Here is a 12,393-nt window from a genome sequence, read left to right on the forward strand (position 1 = left end):
CCTTAGAAATAAAAGCTCATTCCTTTTGGCCCAGTAATGGCACTTCTGGGAATCCATTCTAAGGGAATAGTCCTAAATACAGGAAAAGCTTCATGCACAAGAATTATTTGTTATTTTTAAAAGTTACAGTATTATGTAGAATAATGAAAGCTGGAAGCAACCCAACTATCCAACAATAGGGGAAAATTAAGTAAATTATATCCTATGACTATTATATAGCCATTAAAATATCTTCATTAAAAGATTTTATGACATGAGAAATGTTAATGTTATTATGTTAGGTGAAAATGGCAAGATATGAAATTTTGTACACATTTTGAAATCAATTAGAAATTTTTAAATCTATCATGGAAATAGGATCAGAAGGCTATATTAGAAAACTACGAGCAGTGATTCTCTTTGTGGGTGGAGTGGGGTAATGGAGAATTTTTCTCGTTTTCTTTTATATTTTTCTATACTGCCCACACTTTAGCAGTAGACATTTTATTTTTCATACATTTATCCTGGGTGGAGGGGAGAAATCTTTTACGTTTGTTGAAGATCCCTGTCTCTGAGGGATTAAATTTAACACAGCTTATTCAGACTGTTACCACTCTGGGTGAAGGAAAAGCCAGCGGAGGCCCAAGCAGAAAGGCGACCTAGTTGGCAGATCTTGGAGAGTTTCCTGATACAGAGACGTCATTTGGATTCCTGCTCCTACATCCCTGCAACGTGTGCAGGTGTCACTCTAACTGCCCGCGTGGGTTCAGTCCCATTGGCCCAGGAGCAGACCCCAGGCCATAGCTAAAAGGCTCAGCTACAAGTGAGTTTTGTGGGTCTCCTTTGGGCTCTGACCTCAGTTTCTGTAACCAGGTCTCCTTGGTTCCTTGAAAGTAAGTGCCTCTACACCTCCACCCTTATCCTGGCCAGCAGCTGAGTCCTTCCCATCTCCTTGTGTTACACCCCGTCCCACCCTTCCAGCAAGCCCCCTCCCCCGCCATGTTCTCCCAGGGGCTGCAGCTCTACCTCTGAACACAGATGTCCTGGCATGAGTATTGGCCTCTGAGATGAGTCCCAAGGAAACCAAATGCCCACTCTCTTGCATCTGCTGTCTGCTTCCAGATGCCTCCCTATTGTGCCCCACTCACCTGCCAAGATGGTGAGCGACTACCAGTCCCCGTGGTGCTGGCCACCCACCTTGGCCTTCCTACTGCCTGCAGCTGAGACTCTCCAGATCCTTTCCCAAGCTGTGTCTCAGTCTCCTCAGGTTTGTCTCTGGGTCCCACTCACTGCTGACCAAGCTGTCACTGCCATGGCCATAGCTCCTTATGCCCCTTCCCCACCTTCCCCTGGGGTCCCACAAGGAAAATGTGGCCAACACTAGGATCCCTCTCCTGTTCTGTTCAGGATGTTTACTCTGGGTGAGTGATTTGGGGAAAGAAAATGGAGTGCCTCCTATTAAAATGATGGATGCCTCAATTCTACAATGTTTGTATCTCTGATGAGACAGAACCTAGATCAGAGAGCCCTACCTTTATTCAAGAGTCTAATAAAGTAAATTAATGATGGTGATGATGATGAGCTTTTCTACATGACTGGGACTATGCTAAGAATTGAACAGGAAGAGTCACATCTAATCCTAAAATGGCAGTTCCATTTTACAGATGAGGACACTGAGGCTCACTTAGGTGAATTAACTTGGTCAAAGTCATAGAGGTAGTGACTGAAAGTGACAGAGCTTGAAGCCAGGTCAGAGTTTCATCATTAAATACCACTCCAGGTGATATAACCCCAAAGGCTGAAGGTCATTGCAATGAGTGGATGAAGTGGCCATAGTTAGCATGATAAGAGTGCATTTCCATTTTTAGGGTGAGGGTCACCACAAAGCACCAGGTGACTTAGGTCAGGCAAGAACAGGGCCCACTATTGCTAGATCTTCTGAGTTTTCAAGAGATGCCAACCAATCTACAGTTTTATGTGCAATCTCCCTGTTTTGTAAAATGGGTTCAACATTTTCAAAAATACTGGGTAGGCCAAATCAATGCCCCGATGGGCCACCAGTTTGCAACCTCTGCCACACTGAGCCACACTGAGGACCTTCCCATTCTTACTTGTGATCCACGCTCTTCTCTTTGTCAAGGGCAAGGGCTACGTACCTGCACAATCTCTAGCATTTCTGCCTTGCTGATGTAGCCATTTCCGTCCAGGTCATACATGCTGAAGGCCCATTTCAGCTTCTGCTCCAGCTTCCCCCTCGATGTTACACTCAGGGCTATGATGAATTCTCTAAAGTCTATTGTCCCATCTCCGTTGGCATCAAAGGTGCGGAAGACATGCTCTGCAAATTTGGAAGCATCCCCGTAAGGGAAAAAGTTCCCGTAAATTTTCTTAAACTCTTCCATTGACAAGTGTCCACTGGGGCAGTCTCTCAAGAAGCCTTTATACCATTCCTGGATCTCATGCTCTGTAAAGTCTGTGCTTTCCAGCAAGTCCTGCATGACCTCCGGGCGCAGCTTGCTGTTCTGTTTCCCCATCCTGGCAGCAAGAATTCAGCTGCAGATAGAAAAGAATATATATAATTTTTAGATCTATTCTTCGGGGGCACATTTTATAATTTCTGATTGCTCCTTTGGGATAAAAGAAGAAACTCTATTCTAGTCCAATAACATTGTCTAGGTTTTGCAACATTGTGGTCAGCCAAACAAAATAATAGAAGGACAAGCAGGCAGAAGATGCAGAGCAGAAATAGCACTGGCCAGGAAACTGATATTTCTATTATCCAGAGCCAACTCAGAAATAAGGGATTCATAATGAAAGAGAGAGAGAGAGAGAATTGGTTACTTAGTTCTGCCTTATCTATTTGCAAGAGGTTGAGCTTGGCTTTAACAAGACTGAGATTCTAACACCCAATCTAAGTATTAGCAGGGAGAATTAAAGGGGAGGAAGAGAGAGAGCAAAAGAAATAATTTACCATGTTTTCTTGCTAGAATATTTACAAGTTAAGGGCTGCTTAGGTATCTTCTGAATCTCATAAACACAGACGTGGGTATACCATTGAATGCTGCCAAGCTAGGTCAGTTATTTCAATCCACAAAGTCCAATCACTGTCAACACCGGGTTTCGAAGGTAAAGATGACGCTTCATAGAGTTGTTTATGTCTTATGATTGTGGCTATGGAATAGGCCAAACTTCCCTTTTTAAAATACAAATAACTTCGTATTTTCTTTCTTATCATAACAGTAACACACATCCATAGTGAAATAGTAAAACAACACAGTGATGCCTAAAGAAAACGTCAGCATCATTTCAAATCTTAGTACTTAAGAGAGAACCGCTGCTGGCGTTTTGGTGTCTGTCCTTCCAGATTTTGTGCACGCATACTTATCTAAATACGCTATTAATATATGTTTTAATACATTTACATTTAAAAAACAAGAATATGTACCTTGTTGTTACTTATTTTTTTTTTTAAAGATTTTATTTTTTTTCCTTTTTCTCCCCAAAGCCCCCTGGTACATAGTTGTATATTCTTCACTGTGGGTCCTTCTAGCTGTGGCATGTGGGACGCCACCTCAGCGTGGTTTGATGAGCAGTGCCATGTCCGCGCCCAGGATTCGAACCAACAAAACACTGGGCCGCCTGCAGCAGAGCGTGCGAACTTAACCACTTGGCCACGGGGCCAGCCCCTGTTGTTACTTATTTTTAAACCTAATATGGTGTAGAGAATAAAGGCAACTTTTATTAGATGGGAAAATACCTGTAATTACCAGCTACCCATTCACATAGCTAGTCAATATTTATTGAGTGCCATATGCTAGACATGTTTCTGGCACTGTGGATGCAAAGAAGAATAAGACATGTCCCCTTCTTAAGGGGCACCTAGTTGTGTATATAGAGGTGTTGGCAGCGGGGGAGGGGGGGCAAACAATAGACTGGGAATGGACAAGGTGCAGTGAGAGTACAGAGAAAGAACACTCAAGTCAAATAGGGCATGGGTGCTATCAGGGAAGCCATCTTGGAGGAGGTGATATCTGAGCTTAGTTCCTATTTCCAAATCCTGTGATTTATGCGTGCTCAAGATAAACCTCTTCTCATAAAGGGGCTCTACACTGATATTTTGCATTTTTCTTATATTGGAAAAAATCCTGAAGGCTTGGAAAATTATAGAACACAAGAAAGATAACACATCTCCATTTAAATTGTGATTTCCAATTTCCTTTGAGATTTTATACTTTGCGGTGTTTAATTGCTTATGTCTGTCTCTCTACCACTACATGGTTTGCCTTTTGAGACAAAGTCTCCATTGGGGTTAGTCTCTCAGGCCCACCACAAATAACACTTGGTGAGTTGATGTACGACAGATAAATAATTACAACATGGAAATATGGAATAATCTCCTTGGAAAAGGGGTCTTTCTCCACAAAGATGAGGCCCTGGCTTTCAGAACACAATTTGACACACTAATGCTATCTGGGAGTTAAGACTGGGTATTGGGATCTCTTTTCCCCCCCAGTTTTATTGAGCTATAACTGACATATAACATTGTATCAGTTTCAGGTGTACAACATAATGACCCGCTATAGGTACATACTGCGAAATGATCACCACGATAAGTCTGGTTAACACCCATCACCTTGCCGTTACAAATTTTTTTTCTTGTGATGATAACTTTTAAGATCTACTCTCTTAGCAACTTTCAAATATACAATACAGTATTGATAACTGTGGTCACCATGCTGTACATGACATCCCAGAACTTATTTATCTTCTAACTAGAAGTTTGTACCTTTTGACCCCCTTCACCTGATTTCCCCCAACCCTACACTTGGGATCGCGGTACCGAAGTTCATATATTCCTCTCTGTTGCCTCCACTGAAAATAAATTCCTAGAGGGCAGTGTTTGCATTGCTCAAACTTCTTTCATCAGATCCACAGTTCAGGAAATGACAAGCAATCCTTATTAATCGCCAAGTTGATCAATTTTATTTTCTGAGTTCTGCACTAGCTGGGCTAGAACTGTAGGCAGAACTGGCTCACTGCTCGCTCCCCGGCAGGCACCCTGCAGGGCAGGGGGAACAGAGCCCCTCCCTGGTCGCAGGACCAGCAGCTGAAGGAAGGACCCTGTTGTCAGGGTCCCTCTTCATGCGGAATCAGGCAAACACCATTTTATGCAAGAGCAAAATTCAACCACAACTCCAGTTGGAGCACAAACAGAATTTATAAACTGAACCGTACAATAACTTTCACCTCCCTCTTGTGTCTTTTTTTTCTGGAGGGAAAAAAGCAAAGTTAGAGAGGCTGGTTTGTATTAGAATTTTAAAACTGTCATTTAGTTGCAAACTTGGCAATTTGCCTGAGGCAAGAATTCAGAAACATAATACATGGGTTTACAGAGCTCCGAAACATTTTATGGAATTTACATTAATTTTGAGTTTTCCTTGGGGAGTCCTTTAGCGTACAGCTCTTTGGTGTGGGTTCAATCAAATCACCGTTATCACACTTTTGGTTCTGTGCAAATCACCGTGTACCTGGCCTGGGGAAAAAAACACCATTTTGATATTTAAATCTACTCTCTTCAAGAATAATTTATTTCCCTGGATATATAAAGCACTGTTTCTTCAAAACCAAACTTAAGTTCATTTCCCAATGTTTAAAAAGCTCTTCTCATTTATTAGCTGTTTTTGCACTAGAAACAAATTGCCTCACATTTTGGCTAAGTCTCCCACTGAGACTGATCTGTGTGCAGCTATTTTTCAGTAAACAGTAATTAAACGACATTTACAAATTCATTAGCACAGAAAGGCCATAACACAAACGCAGCAGAAGAGCAGAGAGAGAATAAATTATTTGGGGAGTAGGTGTTTGCAATTTAGTCCAGAATGTGTTTCAGCAGATAACTACAAATACTTTACTAAGTATGATGTCTGAACTTCAGAAAACCATCTGGACTTGGTTAGACTGCACAGGAAAAATCTCAGGGGACACACGATAGAGTTTCATTCCTCAGGGGAGGAAGGAAAGATAGAGGAATGCTGGACAATACCTTTTTCTTTTGGAAGACAGGAATTTCTGCCTGTTTCAGTTGAAGATGGGAAAAAATAACATCAGGGAAACGCTCCATTACACAGCAGTTGAGAAAACATCATCTGGAGACAAACGTGGTTCCTCACGTCAAATCCTTTTCATTATTCCATGCAGTCATTAAAACATTTATTTTGTGCCAGTGGGACATAATGGTGAAAAACTCAGGCCATGGAATAAAAATGCTTGGCTTCAAAGCCTGGTTCTATTGTCGATGCACTCTTGGGGAATTCACTTAACTTCTGGTGCCCCTCGGTTTTCCCATCTATAAAATGAGTTCAGTAGGAAGAATTCATATCTTAGTGATTTGATGGAAGAATGAAATGAGGCTCATACATGGAAAGCTCCAGCACTGAGTCAGGGCCAGACACCGTGGTAAAGGAAAGCCACATCCTATCCCTGAGGGCCCTTCATACATTATTCCATTGAACTTTCACAGCAACCCTGAGTGATAAACAGGGCAGCTCTCTCCATTTTATAAGCAAAGAAATGAAAATTCAGAGAGGCTAAGCCACTCATCCCAAGTCACGCAGCCTGTGAATGAGAGAGCCAAATGGCAAGCTTGAGTTGCACTTGGCTGTCCACTGGTTTTACCACTATGCCCTACTACCTCTATGGACAAACGACACATAGAAATTAAGACAACAGTTCCATAAAAAGTCAGAAAAAGTAGTCAAGAGGAAGAAGACAACCGCCTATTAGAAGTCATTCATTCCACAAATACATGCTAAGTGTTTCCTGGGAGTGAGGCCTGGCTCTAAGCACTGGGGATTCAGCAGAAAACAAGCAGTCAAAACCCCTGTTCTTGTGGACCCTACAATCTAGTGGCAAAGAAATACAATAAGTAAGGTAAAGAAGAGAAATGTTAGATGGAGATGTGCCATGGAGAGAAGTAAAGAAGGAAGAGGGGAGGTCAGCCCTAGTGGCCTAGTGGTTAAGTTCCATATGCTCATCTTTGGTGGCCTGGGTTTGTCCCTGGGCACAGACCTACATCATTCATCTGTCAGTGGCCATGTTGTGGTGGCGACCTACATACAAAAAGAGGAAGATTGTCAGTGGATATTAGCTTAGGGAGAATCTTCCTCAGCAAAAAAAAATAAATAAGAAGAAGAAGAAGGAAAGAGGTTGGGGACTACCAGGGTGGGTGGGTGGGTGCTGAAATTTTAAATAAGAAGCCAAGGAAGGCCCCACTAAGAAAGTGACATTTGAAAAAGACCAGAGGAAGTGAAGGAGGTAGCCATGGAGATAACTGGGAGAAGACTATTCCAGGCAGAGAAAGCAGCAAATGAGAAGGGTTGAGACTGGGAACATGCTTAGCTTGCTCAGGATGCGGCTGAGCGAGGGCGTGAGGAAGTAAAGGAGATGAGATCAGAATACAATGACGGCCAGACGATGTGGGACGTGGAAGTGACCGTGAGGACTCCGGCTTTCACTCTGAGTCAGACAAAGCCACTGCAGGAGTTGTAGTGGAGGAGTGACGGGAGTGATTTGTGTTCTAACAGCTACTTTGGCTGCTGTACTGACAGTCAGCTGAAGAAGCGTAAGGGCAGAGGTGGCGCGACCGGTTAGGAGGCCACTGCAAGGACCCAGGCAAGAGACGATGGCGGCTGCAACCAGGGTGGTAGCAGAGGAGGTGAGAATTGGTTGTACTCTGGACACAGTTTCAAGGTAGAGTCAACAGGATTGGTTGATGGTGCAGATATAGGGTATGAGAAAAGAGAACCATCCAGCAAAACTCTAAGGTTTTGGCCTAAGCAACTCCAAGGATGAAGTTGACATTTACTGAAATGGGAAAAAGGCAGGAGGAGCAGGGCTTGTGGGTGAGGCGGGGGGCATGGATATCAGCGCTTGGTTGTGCGTGTGTTGTTCCTGAGATGCTTATTATGCATCCAGTTAGAGGCGTCAAGCAGGTAGCTGGGTATGTAAGTCTCAAGTTAGAGGAAGAAGTCCAAGGAAGCAAAATGTGGGAGTCATCAGCACATGAATAGTATTTATAGCCAAAGACTGGATGAGAGCGCCAAGGAAGTGATGTGGATAGAAAGGAAAAGGGGATAAAGAGTGAGCCCTCGGGCGCCCTGACATTCAGACTCTGGGAGATGAGAAGGAACCAGTGAAGGAGAATGAGAAGGGATGGCCACTGTGGGGGTAGGAAAACCGAGGCTGAAACCATGTCCTCTTCATCACTGTGTCCTTCATGCCCAGCTCAAGGTGGCACAGCAAAAGTGCTCAATTCAGTGAAACAATGAGAATTGGAGTTCCTGGTTTCCTCTGCATCCTGTGCTCTCCCGGGCCCCAGCTTGCCCAGTCTCAGTAAAGGAGACCATCTTCCAGCCCACTGCTCACTCCCAAACTCTAGGACTCATCTGTGGTTCCTTTCACTTTTGTTGCATCAGCATGTGCTGTTGATTCTGTCTCCAAAATTTGTCTCAAATCCACTTACTTCTCACCATCTTCACTATCACCCCCTCAGTCCAAACCACCATCACCTCCTTCCTGGGTCACTACCACACCCTCCTCCCTGGAATCTCACTCTTGACTTTTGTTTGCCTTCTCCTACTCCCAGCCCCAATTTACTCTCCACTCAGCTCCCCAGAGTGACCTTTTAAATACACAAAACAGACTATGACACTCTGCTTAAAGCTCCACATAGGCTTCCTAACATACTTACAAAAAAATCTAAAGTCCCTCCTTTGGCCCACAGGCTCTGTGTGAGCTGGCCCTGGGCCATCTCTGACTTCTCTCTCAGTCCCCCGGCGTCCCAGGTACCCTGGCCTCCTGCATGGCTGATCTTTTACTTCTTAAGGGTCTTTGCTTCAGGGCCTTGAAGAATACTTTTAAATAATAATTCCTTGACCCTTTTGTTTACATAACTTTAAACGTATAATATATTATATAAAATGTATATTATGTATGACATATGCTGTATTTTGCTGAGTCTGTACTGAATTTCATTAAGTGAAAGGCACACCTATTTTTTTAAACATCAGCATTCTGTTACTCCGTAGTTTACTCTGAGAAGGGCAATGCGGAATTTCCCAACTTATTTTGAATCGCATCCAGTCTCCCAGGGTCCAAAAAATAAATCTGGGGTTAATTTTGACCACAGATGAAAAAGGAAAAACATACAAGATGAGAAGATACCAAACCACCAACAAAGAACCAGGACCAGGAATCTAAAATATGAAGTTAACTTTCCATTTAAAAAGAAGAAGAAAAAAGAATAGCTCCTAAAAATGATGCCACAGGGAAAGGAAATGGTGACTAGTGAACTATCTTTTGGAACGCATGTGCCCCCTTTATTTTTTTATCTGTGGAGTGAATGATCTGCAGCATTTCATTTCTGCAATTCCTCATAAGGTTCTAAAAACTCTGTGAGTTAATTCCTCAAAGCCCAGAGTTAGATTTTCCGGGGAAAAGTCCATAACTTACCCTGGACAGCCTGCTTAACTTCAGAGGAAAAGTCTCAATGCAAAATGCACTGAGGTCTCCTAAAACGGAATTTACAAGACACCAGCAGCTGAGGTCAAGTTTAGCTGCAACGAGGGACACAGAACCCAAGTGGTTTCAGAAGGAGACCAGGTTAATTAAAATGTTTGCCTATTTGGGACATGAACCTTGTCCTCTGAGAGTGGCTTTGAATTTTCAACCAATGGAATGTCTAAATTATGAAAATATACCTAGAAAAATGTTCCTAAAATGTAAGGAAGGAAATGATAAAAGCTACAGATGAATGGGAGCAAGTGTTTATTTACCGTAACTTGGACGACACATATTCTAGCTATCTGAATTTCACAGGCAGTTAAAATCTAGCAAATTCATTTCTAGGTCAGTTGTCCCTGATTCTGACTGAAAAAAAAAATGACCTAATAAAAACCTGAAGAGCACACTGTTTCAGAAATTTCATGGAATTTGCCTCTCAGTGGGAGTTTGAAGGGAGACCATATATATAAACTGACATTTTTATGTATAGTGGGTAAATTAGGAAATAAAACATGGTGGTGCATAACGGAAAAAATTAAAATATTAAAGAGGGAGAATTGAAGTTATATGACAATTTCATGAACTTCGTTTTATCTTGACCAAAGAATATTCTCTCTTCTGGCCTCTGGTAAGATTAGCTGATGTAAGGAGACCAGACCTATTTCCCACCACCTCATCTGCATCACAGAAGTGGCTTTGCTGAAATTGCCTGACGTTATGTCACAAAGCCACTGCTTGCAGAGAGGTCTTCTTCCCGAGGAGGATGGACATACGGACTCCCACCTGTGACCCGTGGTCGTATGCTTGGCCCTGGATACCCTTGCAAAGAGGTGACAGGGTTTGAGACGAGAACTGAGCTGGTACAAACTATGTAGTGATCAGGAGGCTCACTAGCAACAAATTTGCTTTTCCTTCGGCCTCTCCCAAGCCATGAGATAAAGCCCAGGAAACGGATCTGGTGTTCTCAGGGTGAGCAGGTCTCTGAAATATCTGGGCCCTGTTCTACAGACCTTGCATTTCAGACTGCAGAGGGCCTGGCCTTGGGCTCTTTTCCAAGTTTTATTTTCCATAAAAATAAAATGCAACCACATTACTGCCAATAAAACATATATTTTGGGGGCTGACCCAGTGGCATAGTGGTGAAGTTTACAGGCTCCACTTCGGCAACCTGGGGTTTGCCAGTTCAGATCCTGGGTGCAGACCTAGACACTGCTCATCAAGCCATGCTGTGGTGGCATCCCACATAGAAAACTAGAAGGACTTACAACGAGGATATACAACTATGTTCTATGGCTTTGGGAAGAAAAAACAAAAAAGAGGAAGGTTGGCAACAGATGTTAGCTCAGGGCCAATCTTCCTCACCAAAAAAAAATATATATATATATATATATATATATTTTTTTTTTTTTTAATGGAATCTGAATAGAACGTTGTCTAACAACAACCCTCTCCCTCTCCCCTCAAAATGGAAAAAACATTTTTGGTTTTGCTAATTACCAAAGTAATACAACATTGTTGTAAAAAATATAAGTAATATAGGAACACAGAAATTAGAACATGAACACCTTCACTCTGATCCAATATCACTCCATAAAAGATAACTGCTATGAATAGTTTTATTTATATACATCCTCTTAGGCATTCAAATGCAAATATGTGAAATCTGTACACCATAACTATAAATAAGGTCTACTCTCCTATTCTGTAACCTTCATTTTCACTTAAAATCATAGTGTGGATATTCTTCGATGCTATACATACAGATGTATCTCATCTTTTTAAATTGCTGAATTTTCATTGATTGATTGATTCCACAGACAGTACTGAGTATGACCTTGTACCCAGCATTGGACTAGGTAGTTGATAGAATGGTTAGCAACATGATGCCTACAGCCCTTTGGTATTCCATTGCATGAAATTTATTTAACTAATCCCTCTTGATAGACAGGTAGGTTGATTCCACTTTTCTTTTATTCCCTTGGCATTTATCTTGGTCCTGGTTCCCAGATTCCTTGGGCAGTATTTATTGCAAAGAGGTTCTTCATGTCTTTGACAACTACCATGATCTTTAGACCCTCCTTATAAATTCTCCCACAAGCCATTTTCCTCTAGTGCCTTACATGCTAACCATGCATTTTGCAAGAGTTCACACACCAGCTAGGATTAGAATTGAATTTGAACTGGAATCGGATTTGGAATTCCACCCCACTCGCTCTGGTCTACCTGTGCGACAGGCACACATGTGCAAATCTGGCATTTGCTATTTCTAGCCTCTAGGAGGGCATGTCCACTCTGCTCTTTAAAGAGTGACCTATTGTAGCCATGTAAATGCTTGCCCTCTTGTTTCAGCCTAGAGAGATACTTTACCCAAACAGCACCCTAAATCCTCTATTGCTTGGTACTCAACTCCTGACTTTTCATGCCCACTCCTTCTCCAGTGGCTTCAAGTGTAGCTAATGACTGACTCCTCCTCCTAGATTGCCAGCAATTGCATGCTTAAATTGCCCTTAAGTAAGCGGCCTTCAGTAAGTAGCTAGGGCCCATGCTAAATGATTATCTTCTAGGCCTGCAGAAACTACAAAGCTGTCCTACAGAAAGAAATTGTTGGAGTGCCTGAAATCAAGGGCTTCCAATGACATGCACGTCCCCTTCCCATCAGACCACCTGGCCATCAGACCATTGCATGCGAGCTGCCTGTCTGGGCTGCCTTGGCGCCAGATGCCAGGTCAGCACCCGCTGCAGGGAGGGAAAGAGGGGTGAGCTCTGGGGGCCCTCAACAGCCCTCCAGAGCTGCCACAGGCTAAGGCCCTATCTGGGATGAGTTCCGTGGAATTCTGATTGCAATAAATGTCT

The 12,393-nt window shown here is 42.8% G+C and overlaps 1 protein-coding gene across 13 annotated transcripts in view; it reads right to left on the reverse strand.

Annotated features, from left to right (window-relative positions):
* NCALD (neurocalcin delta) overlaps positions 1-12,393 on the reverse strand; it is a 446,704-nt gene that overhangs the window by 17,144 nt on the left and 417,167 nt on the right. For all 13 annotated transcript variants that reach the window (XM_070481416.1, XM_044743871.2, XM_070481421.1 and 10 more), the window contains one exon: positions 2,136-2,532. In XM_070481416.1, coding sequence (XP_070337517.1) covers positions 2,136-2,513 — 378 coding nt within the window. In that variant the 5' untranslated portion in view covers positions 2,514-2,532. The remainder of the gene's footprint in view (positions 1-2,135; positions 2,533-12,393) is intronic.

Source organism: Equus asinus, chromosome 12 (assembly GCF_041296235.1).
Source record: "Equus asinus isolate D_3611 breed Donkey chromosome 12, EquAss-T2T_v2, whole genome shotgun sequence".
Classification (NCBI taxonomy): Eukaryota; Metazoa; Chordata; class Mammalia; order Perissodactyla; family Equidae; genus Equus; species Equus asinus.